At 39.2% G+C, this 21,911-nt stretch overlaps 1 protein-coding gene across 5 annotated transcripts in view; it reads right to left on the bottom strand.

Moving 5' to 3' along the window:
- Positions 1-21,911, bottom strand: part of MPPED2 (metallophosphoesterase domain containing 2) — a 200,201-nt gene that overhangs the window by 93,482 nt on the left and 84,808 nt on the right. For all 5 annotated transcript variants that reach the window (XM_024254368.3, XM_054523567.2, NM_001131415.1 and 2 more), the window contains 1 exon segment: positions 14,996-15,221. In XM_024254368.3, the coding sequence (XP_024110136.1) occupies positions 14,996-15,221 (226 nt within the window).

Below are 21,911 nucleotides of genomic sequence, written 5' to 3'. Positions count from 1 at the left end.
AAAGGAATCATGTCTGGACTGTTTCAACTGGGAGGGTGTTGGTGTAATGTTGGTATTTAGCTGTGATCTAGAGACCAGCAAAGGTCAGGCTGGACAAAACAGCGCCTAATGAACCTTCTAGTGTTTGGGGTGAAAGAGCCACAAAGCCTTTCAAATTAGCAGCTGAATCCTGACACTCATTAGTGATTATATATGCAAGGGCTGCATCTTCAGCCCCAACCAGTGAAACAGCCTAGACGCTCTGCATACACACAAAAGAAATAAAGTACGTACAAACATAAAGAACTAGAACCTTTTAAATGCCTTTCCCTTCACATTCTGACATTTTCTTTTCTTTTCTTTCTTTTAAATATTAATGACAGGACTGCAGTGTGCTTACCTTCCAATTTCATGTTAAAATAATTACCATCGCCGTGACTAAAATGAGACTTTCAGTTTTTTATTTTAATCAAGGAAAGTGTAGTCAGAAATTGCTCTGCTAGGTTCTGTACAAGACATAATACACTCTTGTTAACTAACAAAGCCAATAAATCAAGCTGAAGCACTTATTAAACTATCTCACAGGACTAAATTTATCACTGATGACAAATTTAATTTGGAGTTTTGAGACTTTGCTCCTTGCATATACTTCAACAGATTTTTTGGAGGGGGCAGCTATTTCACAAGTAATGAATGCTAAATTTACCTGAAATTTTTAGAGATGTAAAAGACAACTTTCAATAAAAAACTGTTCTTCCTAGAGTGTCGCTATCGCTAGAAAAAAGTTATGCATTTAAATTCCTTTCCAGTGAGGCTATCCTTTGCACATTAGAGTTAGGAGAAATTTTTAAATGGTGATAATGAGCATTTTACAAAGCAATTTATAACCATCACTCAGTTAGCCCACACTCTATCTCCACAGGTAGGTCAGTTTTTGTCCCTTGATAATGAAGATAAGAAAATTGAGATACAGAGTTTTCCCTACATAACAGGTAGAATAATTTTAATCTGTGGCAAGGTCGTTTGGCACAAGGGAGGGTGGAAAGGAAAAAGTGAGGAAATGCACAAAATTGTATTGAGTCTTTTTACAGTAGCTAATACTGTAGCTAAAAGAATGATATTTCCACTTTAAGAATCAAAAGATTACATTTCAAATCCACATAAAATTTTATTAATAGGCGACCTTTCCTTGACACCATGCTTCTAGACTATAATATGAATAATGCCTTATTTTCTGTTCCAGTCAACTGCACCGTGCAGTTTATTATACACCACAGCCAGGTTACACAAGTTATATTTTCTATAAACTTTTCCTCCTCCTAAAACATCGCTCTACAATTCCACATTAGCATTTTCCTGTTGTCTTCTCAAACAGTATTTTCTCTCTTAACAGTGCAATCAGCGTATAAAAACCAAATTTCACCACCTGGTCCCGTTTAAAGCAAACTGAGCAGCCTGAACCACAGCCTGACAAGGAGAACGCATTAAGCTCTTAAACAAAAGCATCCAAGTCGACCTGTTTTGCAGACTGATTAATAGAAACAAGCTCCAAGGACTAATCACAAGTCGAGCCCTGTTTTGCAGATTAATAGAACAAAGACACATGAGAGGAGGGGAGCTTACAGCACTAGAATACAAATAAGCAAAGGTAGGCACCAGGCTTTCCTTGACTGAAGTCACATCCTGTAAAGCCAGACCCAGGAACCCAAGTACTAGGGTGTCACATTCAGGGATGAATCAAAATGCAGCACCAAAAAGGTCTGGGTTTTATCATTCAACCCAGCACTGGATGAGCCATCTAAGTTCTTCTATCTTAGGAGACTCTGATTTAAAAAAGAAAACACATTTTTTCAGCTGAATAAATGCAGGGCTCTGGTGCTTTTGGGGGTTTCCTTGCATTTCAGCCAGGCAAACCACAGTACTTGTTGAGGACAGACACTTCCACCCTCCCATCTTTGAATGGGATAATCTGTGAAATATGTACATATGTGCCAACCCACACACACACCCGCATCATATACGTGATGACGGCATCAAGTCTGAAGGACAGGGTTAATTTCCAATTACTCATAGACACACATTTTACGGCTACAGAATGTGGCCTTTCTTCCTGACTGTAAAAATAAAACTCACTCACTGTAAGAATGTACAAAATCCCAGGAAAAGTAGAATGAGAGAAAGAAAAAAAGAACATTCATAAGAGAAAATCACTGTTATACTTGTGGTGTATTATCTTTCAGTTTTTGTTTTCTGACTATATTAGTATATGTTTTTATAATGCAATGATCCATCTGTACATTTTTGGTGAGGATATGGCTTTTAAAATGCTTACTGCTAAATATAAGAAGAAAAACATACCATTGCTCTCTGATGACTGATGCTAATTCTTCAAGGGACAAACCCATTCAAGGTGAATGTAAGAATGCTTTTACTGGAATTGTGAAATCTTCATCCATGTGAGTATGTGGTTAACTGAGGAAAGTTTGCACAGCTTGGGAAACATAATTTTTAAGAATCGAGATGTCTACTTTTTGCATGATTTCTATTTTTGAGGATTTTCTACATTTAACTATTTCCCTTTCATTGTTTTTTCTACTCTTACTTGTAGAAACTCAGACAAAAAGCTTTTCTGGTCTCGTTCCGATTATTTGATGCAATATTTTCAGAGTGAGACAAAGAGAATGAATTTTCTCTGGCATATTTGTATTCTGCTTAACCAATAATCCACTGATTCTGTTTATTGCGACAATCAACAAAGCAAAAATGCATTCATAATTATATATCAAGAGTTACAAAGTCTCAGAACCGACTTTAGAGCACTGTTAAGCCTGTGGTTTACAGGCTAGCCAAACTTCAAAATTTCCTATGAACTGTTTCTATTTCTCTCAGACTTTTCAGAACAGAGTTCAAACTCTGTAGAAGGTAATTCCTACAGCAAATAACCTTAAATACCAATATCCTCCTTAAAAACCAGTACCTTCTGAGTTTCCCTTCAATAGTAATCTTGAACGGCACATACAGTGCAAATGTAGCAAGGCACTCAATACCCTGAAAATTCACTCGTCTTTCATGGGCCTGCCTCTGAAGCTGCTATGCAAGCCGGCAACCACACAGAATTCGCCTCTAGTAAGAATTATTTAAAAGCATAAAGGTCAGACCCAGCATCGTACACACACATTTGGGTTTTCCATTTTTCTACTTATTCTGCTGCCCAACAGGTAAGTACTTTTTTCAGAACTTATCTTTTTAAGGTAAATGGCTGAATGTGGATAAGAAAAGGAACTAGTCTTGGCTGTTTCTTCTGAAAAACAGGAAGCATTAAGTAATGTTTAGCAACAGAAGCAGTAGCATCAGCATAGCCTAAAATCCTCATTCTCAAGTGCTCCCTAATTATTATTTAAAAATATATATACACAAATGCAAAACCCACAAATGAACTCTATGAGCTTTTAAAACAAACTTGTCTTCCATAATTTTTCCCCTTAAATCATAACACCAAAGGAAAAGAAGAAAAGTGGGAGGGAGACTTCTGCCAACAGCCTATTCCAACTAGTTAGTTTTGCCATCAATAATTTCTGATTAGGTTTTAGTCTAGCATCTTTTATTTTGTTCTTCAAAGATCAAAGCAAGAAAGGTTTTTCTACTGATGATTGACTCAATAAGAGGCCTCAATTATGGCTAGTGATTTAAGAGTTGAACTTTTAAATCATTAAGACAATAAAACATTTTTTTTCCCTGAGTGTCTGTCTTTGACAATCCTCTTTCTAGAACCATGGTGCTCCAAAGCTACTTCCCATGGCTCGTGAAGCCTTGTGTGGCATGGAAAGTCAGTATATCCTATTAGGTTTAGCTTTGAGATTGATATATCCCAGAAATTCGGTACATATGGTAGCTTGAAATGTAGGGAGAAAAACAATAATCACAGTTTATTAAACCAGGCAGCCATCAGAGGCACGTAGTTCTATACACAATCATTTTGTACATAATGTATAAAAGAAGTTCATAACCAAGTTTAGGAAAGAATGAAAAATCAATATGTTGACTCTGCTCTTCTTTTTCTTTCCTTTACAAATACAGCATTGGTTTCACTTAGTCTTCAATGTTAATTTACTGTTGATTCATATGAAATTTTAGCACCATTTTTTATTTAATGTGATCCATCCTGTAAACCCACCACACCAAGACATTGGGCCTGAAAATACCTAAATTAATCATTAAATATCACTGGCACCTTCAGACGCTGTCTTGGGAAATTTTATCCTAGGGAGACTATTATTTAAGCTAGGTCTTAACCACTTCCTCTAGTATGCCCTTCTATACCAGGTACTTCTCATTGCCTGTTTATTTCTTTTCTTGCTACAAATTTTACACTTGGACATTATTAGTTATAGTAACTGTATTTACACTTTAACCAAGCTGATCTTTTATATTTAAGCAAAACAGTCTTCCCATATCCTCTCCTGAATTAATGCAGATTTGTAGCTCACCTTTGCAGCTCTTTGCAGAATGCATATGCATTCTGCTAACCCAGAGACTTCAAAGTTTGACACTCACTTGGTGTTGGAGCAGCCCTCATGGAACAGTCCACATTTAATTTATAGTCACCATCCAAGACTACTTTTATTCTTCCTGGGTGGAAACACACTGCCAACATTACTCATACACTGAAAATGATACTCCATATAAGTGACCTTCAAAATGCCCATATGTCTTCATTTAACAGACGTCTATCCACTCTTCCATGCCTTTTGACCAAATGCAGCGGAATATGGGGTTCCTTTCCTAAATGGTTTCTACGTATCCAGATCATAAGCAACCTGCCATGCAAAGAAACTGTATAATATTCACTTTAAACATTTTCTCTCTTCCTTTATCCCCCTTCCCTCTCCAACACACAAACAGGGGTAAGCATTTTCCTAGATTAAGTTTCCTATTTATCTCATTTCTACTCTTTTTGCTTCTTCTCTTCTACCATGGTAATACCACCATAGAAACAAAGCAAACAAAACAAAACCAAAAAATAATAGCCATTACAAAACTAACAAGTGTTACCTTTTGGGGAAAAAAATAATATTAATTGAGCATTTACTGAGTGCCAGGAACTTAACATACATGATCTTATTTTAATCCCATGAAAAATATACAGAAGTAGTGAAGAACATAAAGGCTTTGGAAGCAAACAGATTTGGGACTGATTTACAGTTCTTTGCAAAATAAGTGTCCTTGAGTGAATTATTTGACTTCTGCAACCTTTAATTTTCTCATCTCCCAAATGAGGGTAATATTATCTCCTTTATAGGGTTGCTTTGAGGCTTTAAAACAATTTTACATCTGGAACCTGTATGTGAATGATGCTCAATAAATAGTAGTTATTATGATCACTTATATAAGCATTTGACAGATGAAACTGGTTCAGAGAGATTGCATAACATGTGTAACAAGGTAAATAACATGTGTAACATTTACACATGTTACACATAACATGTATAACAAAGTAAATAAGTTCTAAATAATCAAAGTGAGAGCCAAGCTTATTGGGAACAGCCTGTTTCTAAGGCCAAACCCTGCGGAGCTCTATACCACTGCCTCCCTCCTTCTGTGAGTAAAACAAAGTTGTAGATGTTTGAGCTATGCCCAATGTGGGGAGCACATGCCTTCCTGCTGGGGAGGCCCTGCCAGAAGTTTTGTAGCCTAAGGAACTGCTTGTTTAAGGGAAGACAGAATTCGCAATAATTTTTTGGAGAACAGTTTCAACAAAGCCTTTGCCATCAGAGGGGATGTCCCTAGGCACATGGTGGGTCTACAAGCCTGACCAAGCCTCCCATGGGCTTATAGATGAACTCTTGAGAGGATGGGTGACATCATGCCTTGACATTGCTCTCACAAAGCAGCCTAGAAGGCAGGGGGCTTCTCCTGTATGAAGCACATAACACAACATGGCTTTGATTATTAAGGCTCTATTGTGAAACAACTTTGGCAGCGTGCAGGCTCATCAGAAGTGGGGGAAGGATGTCCTGTGGCTCTGCAGATGTGGTGCTGGCAAAAGAGGAGCACCCAGTGGAAGGAGCAACCTCATCTCTCCAAATATATGTGTTCTCCAAAACCCATCTCACCTTCATCAGAGATTAGGAGAAGGATGAAAGGATCCAGTGTGGTTACCTAAACTAACTTGTGAACACATCTGAGCCACAGAGGAGAAATGCATCACAGGAAGACAGAAGCAGCTAAGGCTGGAGCCAAATAAATACAGGTTAAGACTGTCAGTGGGACTCTAGTGGGCTCACTGTCTGGCAAGACCTGGAGAAGTTCACTCTTCACTTACAGTTCAGAGTACAAAATAAGTAATCAGTGTTTGTCAAGTAGCCTGAAAATAAATGGTACAGAATCTACATGACACTAAGAACTCAATCACTGAGAATTCAGCCACTGAGAAAAGGGAATACTGTATATTTGACAATTGGTTTTAATGTCCACAGGACGTTCTGAGGGCCCACCTGGTCTAGCTTCCGACCAATCTCAAACTTGACACCAACTACTTTGACTGCAGCCTTGAAGCGACGGTCTCTGTATCTAAGAGTAACTTCTAGAGCTGCTCACAGTACGGGAATAAGGTATCTGAGCTGAAGAAATGATACCAAAGAGCCTGAAATTGCTGGTGGAGGCTTTCTTTGAAAACTCTCACTGCCGTACTGTGAGGTTTAATGTGAGGTTTGTCCTACTCCCATTTCTCACTTTTATTGAACCATGCTCAACTGGAGAGATGCTAGATTTCTGAGTGTTCAGGAAGAATCTAGGTATATGTACCTTGTTACACATGTTATTAAAGCCCATGGACATCATTTAGGGCTTTGCTTGGTTCCATTTTGCTCTATCATCTCTAGTCTTCCGTTTTGTATGTCCGTGACTGTGCCTGATCTTGTATTGGAAATACTTTCTTTCCTTTTGTCACTGGGTGTCTAATCTGTGTAAATCCTCAGTTCACCAGCCAGAGACATATCTCTACCACCGCCACCCTGATTCACTCATTCACTCATTCAGAAGACACGGACCAAGCATCTACTATGTGCCAGGCACTAAGCTTGCCTAGGGTATGCATAGAGGACAAAGTGCAGGTCCCTGCTCTGATGGAGCTTGTAATCACTTTATACTCTCTTTCTATCCACCTGCAGCAACTCTGGATTAAAAGGAGCCTATTAGTGTAATAGGAGAAAATGAAAGAACACCCAGCAGCCAGCCAGCCATGTCCCAAAGTGGAGGTCCAGGTCTTCTGTGGAGCACAGTGTAGGCCCATGGCAGGTCTGACTGCAGCCAAAGTACACTGCCAGCACTTCCTTCTTGGTGCATATGCCCAGGGCTGCTATCTCTCTCCACTGCATGGTTCTTCAGAGGGAAAAAGCCACATGCAACCTATACTTGCCTCCTGATATGTGTTGTGGAGGAAGTTGCCTCTGTGGTGCAGGAACAGCAGGAGCTGACTCATGCCTTATAACACATTAAGACATAAATCTGTGTGTGTGAGAGACAGGGTCTCACTCTGTCACCCAGGCTGAGTGTAGGGGTGTGCTCATGGCTCATTGCAACATCGACCTCCCAGACTCAGCAATCCTCCTGCCTCAACCTCTCAAGTAGCTGGGACTATAAGCACATACCACGCCTGGCTAATTTTTTAATTTTGTAGAGATGGGGCCTCACTATGTTGCCCAGTCTGGTCTCAAACTCCTGAGCTCAAGTGATCCTCCAACCTCAACCTCCCAAAGTGTTGGGATTACAGGCACAAGCCACTGCACCTGGCCAATTTTTTTTTTAAACCCTAGTGTCTGAGTCACTTGTTTTTTCTCTTCTCTCAATGATCCTATTTTCCCCTAGAAGCACACCTCACCACTTAATCCTGAGAGCCCCTGAAGGGTGCTGGCCTGGATTTCTGTATGCCCTTTTTGCAACTAGATGAAAACGGCCAGGTCTTCTCAGATGAAAAGCAGCTACTTCCTGAGTTGCTCAGGCCACGGAGTAGACAGACATCTAGGATATCCTGGTTTAGTCTAGCAAACTCCGCAAAGGAAGCCTGGATGCTAGTCCTATTTTGCACTCAAATTAAGTCTGTAGCTTTAGGGAAGTCACTTTCTCTGTCAAAAACTCTCTATGTTGGTCTCTGTCAAAAGGAGGCAATAATGAACAGCAGTTGACATATAAACACTGTAAATGCTGGCTATTTTTAATTATTATTAGTAATACATACCCTGGTTAAAGAATTGTTGTGAGCCCCGAATGAGATAATACATATGAAAGTTCTCTGAGTGAAATACACCATCCAAATGTAAATTTATTATTGTTGTTTGCCGAATTGCTCTCTCAGAATGTGCAGGCAAAAATATAAATTATGCCAACGGTTGCTATGAAGCATAATTGAATGCAGACAAATACTTCTTTAGCACCTCCACATTCTTCCATACAACCACCACCAACACATCAGATAAAGGCACCCAGCAGGCTTTGAAGGCTGAGTTGTACAGAGCTGGCAGAAAGGGGCCAGTGAGATCCCACATGACCAGCTCTGCATAAACTGGCTTTGGAAATGGTATTTACTGATTTGGTCATCAATGGGGAGGTAGGAAGCAAAGTGATTGGTTTTGCTTTCTCCTTTTTCAAACAAACAGGGCAGTTGTTAAACCAGAAGTGAATCTGATCCGGGCTTTAAGAGCAGTCAGCTGCATTCTGAAACAGGCAAAAATGTAAACAGAGCCCTGTAACTCTAGAATAGGGCAGAACAGCCATAGGTTTCATAATGGGAGAGTCTATGGGCCCTGTGCCAAGAAAAATGAAATGTTACCCTGGGCCTTTAAACAGAATCATGTAAGAGCAGAGTGCATATTTGTTTAACACACGCAAACACAAGACCTTTTTCTGTGCCAATACCTTTCTGAACCCTCCTGAATAAAAGCTGAAATCCCTGAAAACATGGTACAGAACCAATATTGTTTGCATAGTCTCATTCTTTAGTGCCAAAGGATTTTTCTGCTGAACAGGGAGCTGTTTCTTTCTTTTCTTTTTTCTTCTTCTTCTTCTCCCTTTTTTTTTTTTTTTTTTTTTGCCCAAGTTAATTACAAAGTATGACCGAGAAAATAAAATAAATGAGCCCATTCCACCTATCCCTGTATCTGAATTCTATCATATGAGTTGCCAATTGGTTTTCTAATCCTCTCATTCAATATCTGCTGTTAATTTGTTTGCTATTTCAAGAACTTGAAGACTGTCAGCAAAATACATGATGCATTACAAAACTTATAATTGGAAATAAAAACATCTGACGCTTTTCTGACAGAGTAAACATAAAGTACTATTGCACTGATCAGAACAAGGGAAATGTGAGCAACCTTGTAGCTATTTGTGTGCAAACACAATTAGAAATGCTGCAGAGAGTGAAATCAACACTCAACTCCCACTTTGAAAAATGCTGAGAAAATTACTTCTAAATGAATGAATGAATTCAACATGGTTATGATAGGAAATGAGAGGAAGAGAGGAAGGGAAAACAAATCCTGCCCACACTTCCTTTGAAAATGCGACTCAACGGACTTTCTCTTCCTATTTCAGCCATTTTAGAATTGCACTGCCTAGGCCTGATCTAATTTTCCTGCTGGAGAAGTTAAGGCACTTCCTCCACAGTTACTAAATCTGACAAATTACACCTGGGTCCACTCTAACGTGAAAAAATGTGCTCTTTGTTCCTGACCCCTTGGTCAGCCTAGAGATCAAATTCCTGGACATTGGAAAGCCCCACTCATATTCATTAAAAGCCACGGGAGACCAGCTCTGTATTTCTGTTCAAGAGAAGAACAAGGTGCAGGCTTTCGCTGAACAATACAACTGCTCTGCTCCAGTCGGTGCAATATAGACCTTTCACTTTCTGCAGCTTGGCTGCTGATCAATTAGTGTGTGGATTTTTTTTTTTTTTTCTGCACGGTATCTTAGTGTCAAAACAGCAAAAGAAGAGCCTAGTCCCACGAGCGAGTTTACCCCAAACTGCTTGTGTTAAAAAGCTGGCTACAGATTCAGTAATCAAAAATACAAAGATGATTTCAAAATTCTACCTTCCCTCTACCCAGCCAGACATGCCATTAGTTACCACAGGGGCTAGTATTTGACAGATTAGAATTTTGTTCCCTTTCTAACCCTACTCAGCCTTTGAGAAAGATGTTACAGAGCTGAGAGTGAGTCACAAAGACAAAATTGGGCACTACTGGTGGCAGAGAAACAATTTTAGGTATGCAAGCAATCCACAAGCTCTCCCATGGTACGAAGTAAGTATGAGGCTGACCCACCTGCCTGACAACACAAAACCTTCTTCTTCTGCACTCTGAAAAAAGAATGAGAAAAAAAAAGCAATAGGAGAAGTGAAGCAAATCTGTGGCTGAACTGTTAAAAAGGTGCCTGATGCCTTTCTTCCAGATTCTTGGAAGAATGAGATGGTGAAGGAATACATACAGATGAAATAAAACCTGCCTTAAGGCCTCCTGAGGTAAGGATGCCCCTAGAGAATTCGTCAACTCTTGCCCTCCCATTTGAGGGAGCTCCTTTCCTTCCAGACCTGGCATCCCACTTAAAACATCTTCAGTTTAGGCCACTGAATTTTCCCAGACCTATCAAACCACATTCAAAGCCTCTTCCTTGGGGATCTAGTAAGTACTACAGAACATTACGGTTGCAAACATATGAATGCTCTGGTGTGTTGTAAGTTATTTTCTACATACCAATTCCTGTTAAATTGTAAATTAGAAAACACTACTTTAATTCTCCCTAGTCTTGAGGTAGCTTTCAGCTGTGTTGCAAGTTATAAACGTGTAACGAATACAGACTAATATCCTTTTTCTGTAGCTAGACCAAGCCACAATCCATATCTTCTAAATACATGAATTATAGCCATTTTCCTAGTCTGATGGCAATTACTTTTGAGAAACCTGTGAATCCTTAATATCAGAATTCTTATTTTGATTTCTATTTTTAAAACCACTAGTGGGATCAGCAATGTAGAACTTAATACTTCCTCCAAAAAAGTCACTGTAAAAACAGGGAAATCAAACAATCAGTTTACATTATTTTGGGTTGAAATATCTGTTGGGTTACTAAGCAGGGACTCACCTATGTGTAAATCTCAGAGATGGAAAAAATCTAATTTCCGAAGGGAGAAAAGTGGTACCTATGGTATAAGTTCTCCCAAACGTTGCTTCGAGGCAAATTCTTAATAATAAAAGAGGTTAAAAATTGTACAAGACATTAAAGTAATTCAAGCATGCTCACAAATATGTATTGTTTTTGAAAATTCTAACTTTGATGACCATTTAAGTGGGTGGCATATGAGAGAAACTAGGGCAGACCTCATTCCTCATGTTTTACAACTAAATGAAGAAGTTAAGTGACTTGCCTAGTGTCACCCAATGAGCAGAATGTGAACTAGGGCTAAAACTTTTCTAATCTCACTCCTAGTCCCATAGTCTCCTTATGAAGGCTGACAGAGGTATAAAGCAGTTTGGAAACACTAACACATCACTATTAGTAGTGATAGCTAACATTTATCAAATGCTTACTCCATGCTAAAAAGTCTTCTATGTGCTGTGGATGCATTAATTCTATCTTCACAACAACCGTGAAACCATAATGTTTTCTCTCATTTTAGAGATGAAACAGAGGCAGGCAGATGTTAAGAAACTCACCCAAGGTCCCACTGAGCAAGTGGTAGAGATGGCAAATACTCTCCTCCCTAGCACAGAAATGCTAATGCAGACATTTCTAAATCAATGTTCGGATTATCAGTAGTTCTGGGAATGTTAATTTTGACGAAATATCTTCACAGTGAGATCCAAACTACCGATGCCTCCCAAAAACAGATGATGAAACTGAAATATCCTTTTTGTCAACCTCTGTATTCTTGGTCAAAATACAAAGTATCAACAATTCCAATGGATGGGGCAAAAATCATTTAAAGATCTCCATCATTGTAAAGAGATGCTCAATAGGAAATGGTTGAAGCTTTGTGGAAATCTCAACAGACTTAAGTCTAATGACAACTTTAGGAGAACATTTCAGAAGACTGATTAGTGCTTATTTTATTGACTTTGCTACCCTTGCCAGTATTAAAATTAAAACATTTTAAATGACATCAATCCAGTTCAGATATAAACTTTGTCTGCAGTTTGCAGCATCACCAAAAACAGATCATGCCCTGTCACATCACATATCTGAATTAGTCTGTTTGTTCAATTTCTTGAGATGCTGCAAGATCTGCCTGAGGACCAAAATCATTCCCTCATTCATCAAAGCTACAATCTAGTTTAGCTGAACCCTGTCCTAAACAGATTTGAATCAGCTCAGATAATGGAGGAAGTTTGTTGCTGTCATCATTTCAGCAACTATCAATCTAGGGATCTCTGAACATCTGCCTGCTCAGGAATAGCCTTAAATGTCCTGTGCCTTTTAAGGATTTTTTCAAAAGTAATCCTAAATTATTTTTCAACAATGATCTTAACTTGCATGTAGAGCATCTCTGCCAATCAGAGGTCATTCCTCAACTACTGTACTGACATTAAGAACTGGGCTGCGAAGCTGGAAATGCTCTGTCTCCTGCCCTTTACCCAGAAATGCTAATATCAACATCCTACATGACCCCAGATTACAGTTTGACAGGACTGATTTCTGCTGTTTATTCTCTTGCCCTTTACCATGTTCTCACACATTAAAAAAATAAATTGACATATCTTACTAAAGCTAGGTATAAACTGGATCTGAGGATTATAACCACCAATTACCACATCCGCACCCCTGCCACCCCTCAGTCATGCTGTACACTCTGGAATCAGACTCGCCAGCTTCAAATCAGACCTCTTATTATCTGTGGCGATTCTTGAGCAATTACTTAACTTTTCTGCACCTGGATTTTCTTATCTGCCAAATGAGAATCATAACAGTGCCCATCTCCTAAAGGTATTTTGAGAATTAAATGAGATAACACATATACAAAAAATGTAGGACAATGACTGGCATATAGGAAGTACTTAATTAAGAGTTCAAAATCATTGTCGGGGTTGATTTTAAACAGAGATGTACTTCCTGTACCCACTCACCAGTCCTTCTGGATACCAACTCATAAAGCTAGAAAAAAAATTATAGAAAATATCTGAACCTTTTAGAGGAAAGCCAAACTGTCGAGTGAAGTGACCAATCTGAATTCAGTCTGCTTGTCTTTTTCCAGTCCTATCCACAACTCCTAGTGAAAGACTGGGGTACTTTTCTGTATTGAGTGAGTAAAGGTGAGTTCTTCTGCTCTACATACACACACGCAGGTTAGTTTTGCTCTACATATACCCTCAACCTGCTGATATTGACAATCATTTAGTCTAACATTCTCATTTTAAAGATTTAAAAAAAAAAACTGGCTCTAGGGCCTAAAGGACTTGCCTAAGTTCACAAAAATACTTAGTGGGAGAGCCCAAGGCCAGAAAAATTATAATTCATACCCTAAGCAAACTATCCGATATTCTCTTAAGTCCACTGCAAACTTTACTTATTTTATCCTCATCATAACCCTCTAAAATAGGTATCATCTTCACCATCTTAGAGATGTGAAAACTGAGGCTCAGACACTGTGAAATAACTCCTTTAAAACCTGACAACTGTCAACTGATACAGTCAAGATTGACATCCTTCTTGTCTGGCCTCCAAGGATACATGTACCTGTTTCAAGTTTTCCAGAGCTTAGTTCTGAGAATTCTAGTGCCAGCTCTCAACCAGTAATTTTCAAACCATCTGTGCATCAGTCTTGCCCAGGGAACTTTAAAAAATACAAACTGCTGGGCTTCATCTCAGGAAGGACAATCAGAGTCTCTGGAGGCAGGGCTTCAAAATCTATATTTCTACAGAGATGGTAATTCTGATGTGTAGACAGATTTGAGAAACCCTAATCTAAGCAAGATATTTTATGACTGCTTCCAGTACAAAATGAAAGGGAAATGAGTTACCTAAGGCTGATGGAATGTTCAGAGTAGCTGAATCTATGCGAAGGGTAGCATAGTGACCTCCTCTCAAATCCTTCTGTGTCACACAGACATACACCTAGCCCCAGTAACATAAACATATACAGCCAGCCCTCCATAATCAGAGGTTCCGCATCCAGGGATTTAACCAACCAAGGATAGAAAATATTAGAAAAAGGGCCAGGAGCGGTGGCTCATACCTGTAATCCCAACACTTTGGGAGGCTGAGGCAGGCCAATCACCTGAGGTCAGGAGTTCGAGACCAGCCTGGCCAACATGGTGAAACCCCGTCTCTACTAAAAATATAAAAATTAGCCGGGTACAGTGGCGTGTGCCTGTAATCCCAGGTACTTTGGAGGCTGAGGCAGGAGAATCGCTCGAACCTGGGAGGCGGAGGTTGCAGTGAGCTGAGATCACACCACTGCATTCCAGCCTGGGCGACAGAGAGATACTCCACCTCAAAAAAAAAAAAAAAGAAAGAAAGAAAGGAAAAGAAAATATTGGAAAAAGGATTGCATCTATGCTAGATATTTTTTGTCATTAATCCTTAAACCATAAAGTATAACAATGATTTATATCATATTTACATTGTATTATGTATTATAAGTAATCTAGAGATGATTTAAAGTATTCACGAGGATGTGCATAGGTTATATGCAAATACTACACCATTTTATATAAAAGACTTGAGCATGATGGAATTTTATCAGTGGGAGGTCCTGGACCAATCCCCCATGGATACTGAGGGAGGGATGACTGTATATATCTAGGAAAGCTTTAACTCCTATTTATCTTGCCTAAAGGGATCTCTATGACAATGAAAACAACAAGTGTTGCATTTTGCAGCAGTACAGTATGTATTTTGTTGGAAATACAGCAACAAGGTTTCCTTTCATCCTAATCATTTTCATTTAAAGCATCTAAATCTGGGCTATGTTTTCTTGGTACTGAGCTAAAAAGCAATGTGGAAAACTGTTTGAATCATCACTTACCAAGGTGCACCGTATATCCTGAATCCCTTCACTGTTACCTCCGAATCTTGTAAGTAAATACTGTTTGTCAGGAGGGACTGAACATTGTCAAAGTCCTCTGGTTTCAATTTGGACACAGAGGGGAAACGGTAGTAGTCCTGTTTAACAAGGTCTGCCATGAATTCCTTATCAAATGTCAGTTCATGATTCCCAGCAATCACTATTTTATATTCATATGGCAGGTTTCCTGAAATAAGAAAAAAGAGCACCAATTAGCACGTTCATTTCCCATCACAAAGTGCAACAGCCGAGACTGTGTGATTAGCAGACAGCTCACCCAAATGAAATAGCTCACAAATTCCTTTACATTTCCATGTGAACTGGAATTTATGACTACTCCTTTATGTTAACAAAAATGACAATAACGGGAGATAGGAAGCTGCTAAGTAGCTAAAATGTTGCTAAAAAGACATTAAGTTTTCTAGTTCCATTTCCCTCTTCTGTATGCTACGTATTCATTGTGATGAATCCACAGGGTAATGAATCCACACTTTATATTTATCCAGTAAAAACCTCTTTAATCACGATCCTTAAGAGAAGGTCTGTACCTAGTTTGGTCCTCAAAACATAATCTAACCAACTATTCTTAACAACTTAGATAAACTACTAGATTTTTAGTATATGCTTCATACTAAAGACATGGCATAGTCCAACATTCCATAATTGACATACATTAAAGGAACCAGATAGTACAATTTCATATTTCAACTCTAATTTCAAGTTTACTTTTTGGGTTGTAAATAAAAAGAACATTAGTAAGGGCCCCCTGATTAGAAGGCTAACTTTCCTTCCATTCGGATGGGAGAAGAAACTGTATAGCTTAACCCTCTTTTAATATTTATGGTATGGAAATGTGAGTTCTCGGTGTGTGCTTTTTATGCAAAAGTTTCCCGATCAAAATGAGATAATTCTGGGAAGAAGAATGAAAGCTATAAAGGAAAACCCAAACACCAGACTTCTGCATAGATTTATAATGTTTGAATAAAGTACGGGTCATACATATTAATAACTCACCGTGATGCTATAAGACCCAAAATCCAAAGGGAGATAGTGCCGGGCAGCTGTCCCCACCTGAAATTAATGTTCTTTTCCTTACTCTGTCACTACCCATCCCTCAAGCCTCACTGTTCATCTGCTGCTTTTTATTTTATTTTATTTTATTTCATTTCATTTTATTTTGGAGGAAAAAAAGAGTGGGACAATGGCACCTATAATTCCAGCTTTTTGAGACCTATAAGTCTGATGCAAAATTAATGTTGCCTGCTATTCCAGGAAGAATTAAAGTTACCACTAGCAGGAAATTGGATACACTTGTTGTAAGAACTGGCCCTTACCAGCAAGCCAGAGTCTCAATGATTTCATTAAGGAAGCTTAGTGGGGAAGAGAATTTTGTGGGGGAGGTGAGGGGAGCAAGTTCCGTTGTCAGTCCACTTGGATTTCAGCAATTCAAACTGTAAAGATTACATTGTGAAGTCCACACAGTCTCAGCAGCACATCACAAACGTATTTGCTAATATTGAAGCAGTTTTTAAGACTGCCAAACCACATTTTGTAATATTACCGCCTTTTCTTTAGCTATTAATTGTTAGATTTCTGACAATAATAAAATTGCATATACAGCACGGGCAATAATGGGGAGGATTAGGAGAGAAATGAAAGCAGTCTGATAGAAAATAACACTGCAGAGAGAAGAAACCAGAAACGCTGAGGCCAAGCACCAATGGATATCTTTGACTACTAGCCCACAGTGCTGTATGTCATGTCTTTGGCCTCCGTTATTTGCAAGGCTATGCTGAAGAGTTCAAAGAAGAATAGGAAGCCTCCCTCAAAGGCATGTTTATGTGAATTTGGTAATTAAGAGTATGATGTACATAGCAAGTTGTTTGGATAGAATGGTGGTATTTTGCACAATTCCGGAACTTCAAGTGCAGATGAAAGATATATTAATAGGGCCACAAATTCCCAGTACTGCACATGCTGGAAATTTGTGAGAGGCCCTACGACTCTAATATCATGGCTCTGTGACCCTATGAGTCTAATACTGCTCCCCGCCCCAATTCACCTGTGCTCCTGAAGCCGGAACAGGCTAAAACGTTTTCCCAGACAGCAATCTCTTCCAAGGCCGGTCCTTACTGTGTGATTCTTAGAGCAGATTTTACCTGTACAAATCACACTGTAGTTGCCCAGTTCCCCTTTAATCATTCACGATGATGGACTCACTGTAAACCCTTTCATTATGTGCCGCCGCTCTTGCAGGAAGCCTGGGTTTCTCAATTTATCCTCGTTTTAGGGCTCGGGTTCAGGGATAGCATGGGTAAGACTAGCCACTATGGCAAACGAAGTATATTTTCCCCCTTCAGACTGGGTTTTTTCTTTCTTTCTTTCTTTTTTTAAGTAAAACTGCTGCAAAGTAAATCTTTCTCAGAAAGACAAGCATCTTTGGTGTCTTTTAAATCAAATTTTGGAGACTCAGCATAAAAAGATAGCCACCAAAATGAAGAGCCACAGAAAAGGTGATGATATTTACACATCACCAACAAACTCATCTCTTTCTGAGAATCCAATAGTAGCTTCCAACTTCCATCCTCTGTTACCGATGTTATGAGATTGTCTGACATATTTTCTTTTTTGCTGAACTGACCTTTCATCTATAATCTGCCAACCTTTATGTTTTATATGAAAAGTGTAAACAGGGCAGCTGACAAATCTCCTGTTGCTTGATGGCATTTTCGTTTTTTGTTTTTTTTTTCCAGACTAGATTAATTTGGAAGGCTCTGCAGTCAAGCTTCAAACTTCTTGGTATTCAAATAGCAACACTTTAAAATTGTCAGCAAAGAGGTGCCTGCCTTTTTCCATTTTATTCAGATCATGCCAGCTAAGCTGACCTGCTTGTATAAAAAAACCAAGGCCATATATATACTCTAACATGGAAAAAAAATCCTTGCTCTGAATGACCCAAAGAACTCTAACAGCCGGGCATGGTGGCTCACACCTGTAATACCAGCACTTTGGGAGGTCGAGACAGGCAGATCACCTGAGGTCAGGAGTTTGAGACCAGCCTGGCCAACATGGTGAAATACTCTACTAAAATACAAAAATTAGCTGGGCGTGGTAGCAGGAGAATTGCTTGAACCCCGGAGGTGCAGGTTGCTGTGAGCCGAGATTGCGCCACTGCACTCGAGCCTGGGTGACAAGAGCAAAACTTGTCTCAAAAAAAAAAATAGAACGCTACCAACCAACCAGTTTCATCGTTCCTAAGGCATGGTCTATGTTCTACTAATGGTACATAAGATTATTTTAGGTGAAATGGAAAGGAACTTTTGACAAAATGTCAAATAGTTTTGTATTTTAAAACTACTTTTAAGAATGCATCGTTTGGACAAATACAATATAAAAATATAAGTAATGATACATAGCTTCTTTTTTCTATCTTTATATGTAAAATAAGAGGTAATTTCAAGAAAATTACTGAGCAAATAGTAGAGGTAACTTACAGGGACGATAAAGTGACAATGGTAGCAAGTGAAATAATGAGATGTGGAAAACTTGCTCATCAGTTCAGGTTAGAGCTACAGAATATAAGTGAGACCATAAAAGAGGCAGTTATTTGAGTTTTATATATTTTGTATCTTCTGCACTTAGTGGTGTCACATAAGTAGATACTCATGAACTGAAAGTCAACTGGGTCCTCGCTGCTACTTGACAGTTCTAAGCACCACACGCTCCAGCCACTACGTCCCCAAAGCAGCCAACACAAAATTTGTCCAGGTTCCTCTCTAGCTCCCAGGCTCCAACTGAGCCCCTCTCCAGACATGCAAAATATCCTCTGACCGCATGTGTACAGAAGGAGGGAGGTTCTCTTCACTTCTGCCTTTTCACTTTCCCATCACACCATCTGTTTGCATCTTCTCATCTTTCTAACAGAGGTTGAGCATCCTTTATATGAAATGCTTGAGACCAGAAGCGTTTAGGATTTTGGATTTTTTCAGATTTTGGAATATTTGTGTTACAGATTGAACATCCCAAATCCAAAAATCCAAAATCTGAACTGCTCCAAGGATGAACATTTTCACTGAGTGTCATGTCAGTGCTCAAAATGTTTCAGATTTTGGAACACTTTGGATTTTGGATTCTCTTAGTAGGGATGTTAAATTTGCAAATTGGCCTCTTAATCTGATTCCTCCCACTCCCACAAGCACCTTCCTTTTCCAGGCATCTCCTCTCTTTGATATTTTGGGCCTCTCTCTATAGATTGAATCCTCCTCCTTGGTGAGTTTATATTTACCCACTCCAAGAAAATAAAAACAACCCTTGACACATACACACACACATACGTGCCTCAAACATGATCTTAAACATTCCTTGACTTTTTTGCTTCTTTGAGATGCTTCCTCATTTCACTTCTAAACTTCTTAAAAGAGGATTCCATAAGCTTGCTGCTGGTGGGACCAATTCAGCCCTCAGATGTGTTATGCTTAGCCCTCAACTGAGGTTATTATTTGTTTGTTTGTTTTTTGTTTTGTTTTGTTTTTGTATTGAACTAACATCTAGAACTCAGGAAATATCACCCAAAAGTTTCTGCACTTCCAGCTTCTTGTGGAAAATCAAAAGATCAGGCAAAACTGACCTCCAGTCTGCCAACAGATCTCCCCTCTCTGATTTCTTCTCATACAGCCCACTTTTGTTTTGCCTGATGGGCCACTATATTATTAGATTTAACAATGTACAGCCAAATGGTTACTCAAAAGTTATTCAATGCAATCTGGCTTCTGCTTCTACTCTCCTTCCAAAAGCGTCCTTGGAATGTGACTAATAACCTCCTAATGGCCAAAGCTATGGCTTTTTCTGAATTCTGACCTCTGTTGATCACACTACAGTGGTGTGATCTATTCCCTTGATTACTGCTGTGGCACTCTCCAAGTTCTCCTCCTCCCTCTCTGATATCTCCTCCCCTCTCTCTTCTTCCTCAGCTTCCTTTGCATCCTATCTCATCTGCATGCTTATTCCATGACACTCTCCTTATTCATCTTTACTTCTATGGGCAGTATTTAATAGTTTCTTACTGTGCTTCTCAGATTTCTATTCCTAATGATTCGATTTTAAAACTATTACAATTTAAACTGTGGATGCAGCATGGGGATAGAATGGGGACTCTGTAGTCTCTGCCACATGTTAGCTGTATGACCTTGGAGATTCCTTATGTTCTCTAAAGTGCACTAGCAAAATGGGGATAATAACACCTACCTCATGAGTTTTGGCAAAGATAAAATGAAATACAGCCTCTAAAGCACATGCATGGTGCAGAGTAAACCATCAGTGCACGTTCACTATTATTACTCCATTTCTGAGTTTTGCTTTTGCATGTGACTTGCATCCCCATAGACTTGAAGACATGGATCATGGCTTGTTGTTCTTTATTGACCCAAAGTACCTAGTCCCATATCTTCAAAATGGCAGACACAAAACTCAGATTTGTTGAGTAAGTGAAGGAACAAATGAACCTCCACAAGATTTCCCGGGAACTTCCATAGAATTCCAGGAACTCGGGTTGTCATCTTGGGCTATGGCAAGGTTTAAGCCAATGTCACATTTTCTTCCAACTTTAAGCCCACATGAAGTGTCCTGTTCTTTCTCCCCAACATCCAGTCTAGCCGACTAATCTCCAACTCTTTTTAAACTGCAGTTTTCTCAAATATAATAGGGTAAAAATAAAATACTGCTTCTAAAGTATGGTGAGGATTAAACAAGATCCTGCATATAAACAACCTGCACAGTTTCTGACACTTTATGTTCACTCAACAGACATTAGCTGTGTTGTTATGTTATTGTCATGACCATCTTTCCCAATCGTCACCAATAAATCATTGGTTTATCCACAAATTGGACCACTCCCTGATGCCAGGCACAATGTCACTACTCTCAAAGCAAAGCATCTGAAGATGAAAAAGAACATTTTGATTTTTCTCATGGCAGAAACTGGCATGTTCCAACATGTCTTTCAAACTAACAAAAGTATTATTAGGGCCAATAAGCATTTGGATCTAAAAGTGAAGGTCAGTGCGCCTATGAGGCCTCCAACCTGCACACAATGCAACACAGCACCTCTGTTGAGATAATCCTAACCTCACACAATGTATCCCTTAACATACAACTTTTGGCCTCCTTCTCTCGTCCAGATATCTCTGTCTTCCAGTATCTATCAAATACCAAAAAATGTGCCGAGTGGCCTCTCATTCATGAATGATTAGTATAACCTGTAATAGATAGCATCCAGACTGTTTCTCTCAAGAGTGACTACTCATGCAGGGTATCCAGAATTTCTTCTTAGAATCAGGTGAGGGTATTCTTCTATGAGCATGTAGCAAGGAATAGATGAAAAGTTTAAGATCTCCAGCTATGCACATGTCTGATGAACTCTATAACAATGTTGAAAAAAAACACATAGCAACTTATGTCAAAGTCAGCATAACTCCCTTATAAAACTCTGGACATTTAACATGCCACTTATAATGGCTCCGATGAATCACAGCACATGAACCCCTAAGGGTCCTCCATGACAATCTAGTGGTTTGAAGTTGTGCTCCGTGAAGCCTCCCCAGGGATGGAGAAGGGCAGAGGGGAACGACCTTCTCTGAGGTTCACCAGAGCAGCTATGCTTTCCTTGATTTTACCATCTAGGGAAAGATTTCATCATTCGAAGAAAGTTAACCCTGGCTTAAAAAAATTAAGAGGAAACCACTGATTCATGCAATTCCATTTTATGGACGAAGAAACTGAGTGCCAGAGAGGTGCTGCCACTTAGTAAGCACAGTCACAGGCCACAAGTGGAGCCAGAATCTAGCTCTTTGGCTCCCAGACCAGTAGTTTTCAGATGACC

The sequence above is a fragment of the Pongo abelii genome, chromosome 9 (genome assembly GCF_028885655.2).
Source record: "Pongo abelii isolate AG06213 chromosome 9, NHGRI_mPonAbe1-v2.0_pri, whole genome shotgun sequence".
Taxonomy (NCBI): Eukaryota; Metazoa; Chordata; class Mammalia; order Primates; family Hominidae; genus Pongo; species Pongo abelii.
Note: the sequence above shows the minus strand (reverse complement) of the source record. Positions and strands in the feature narration are given on the sequence as shown.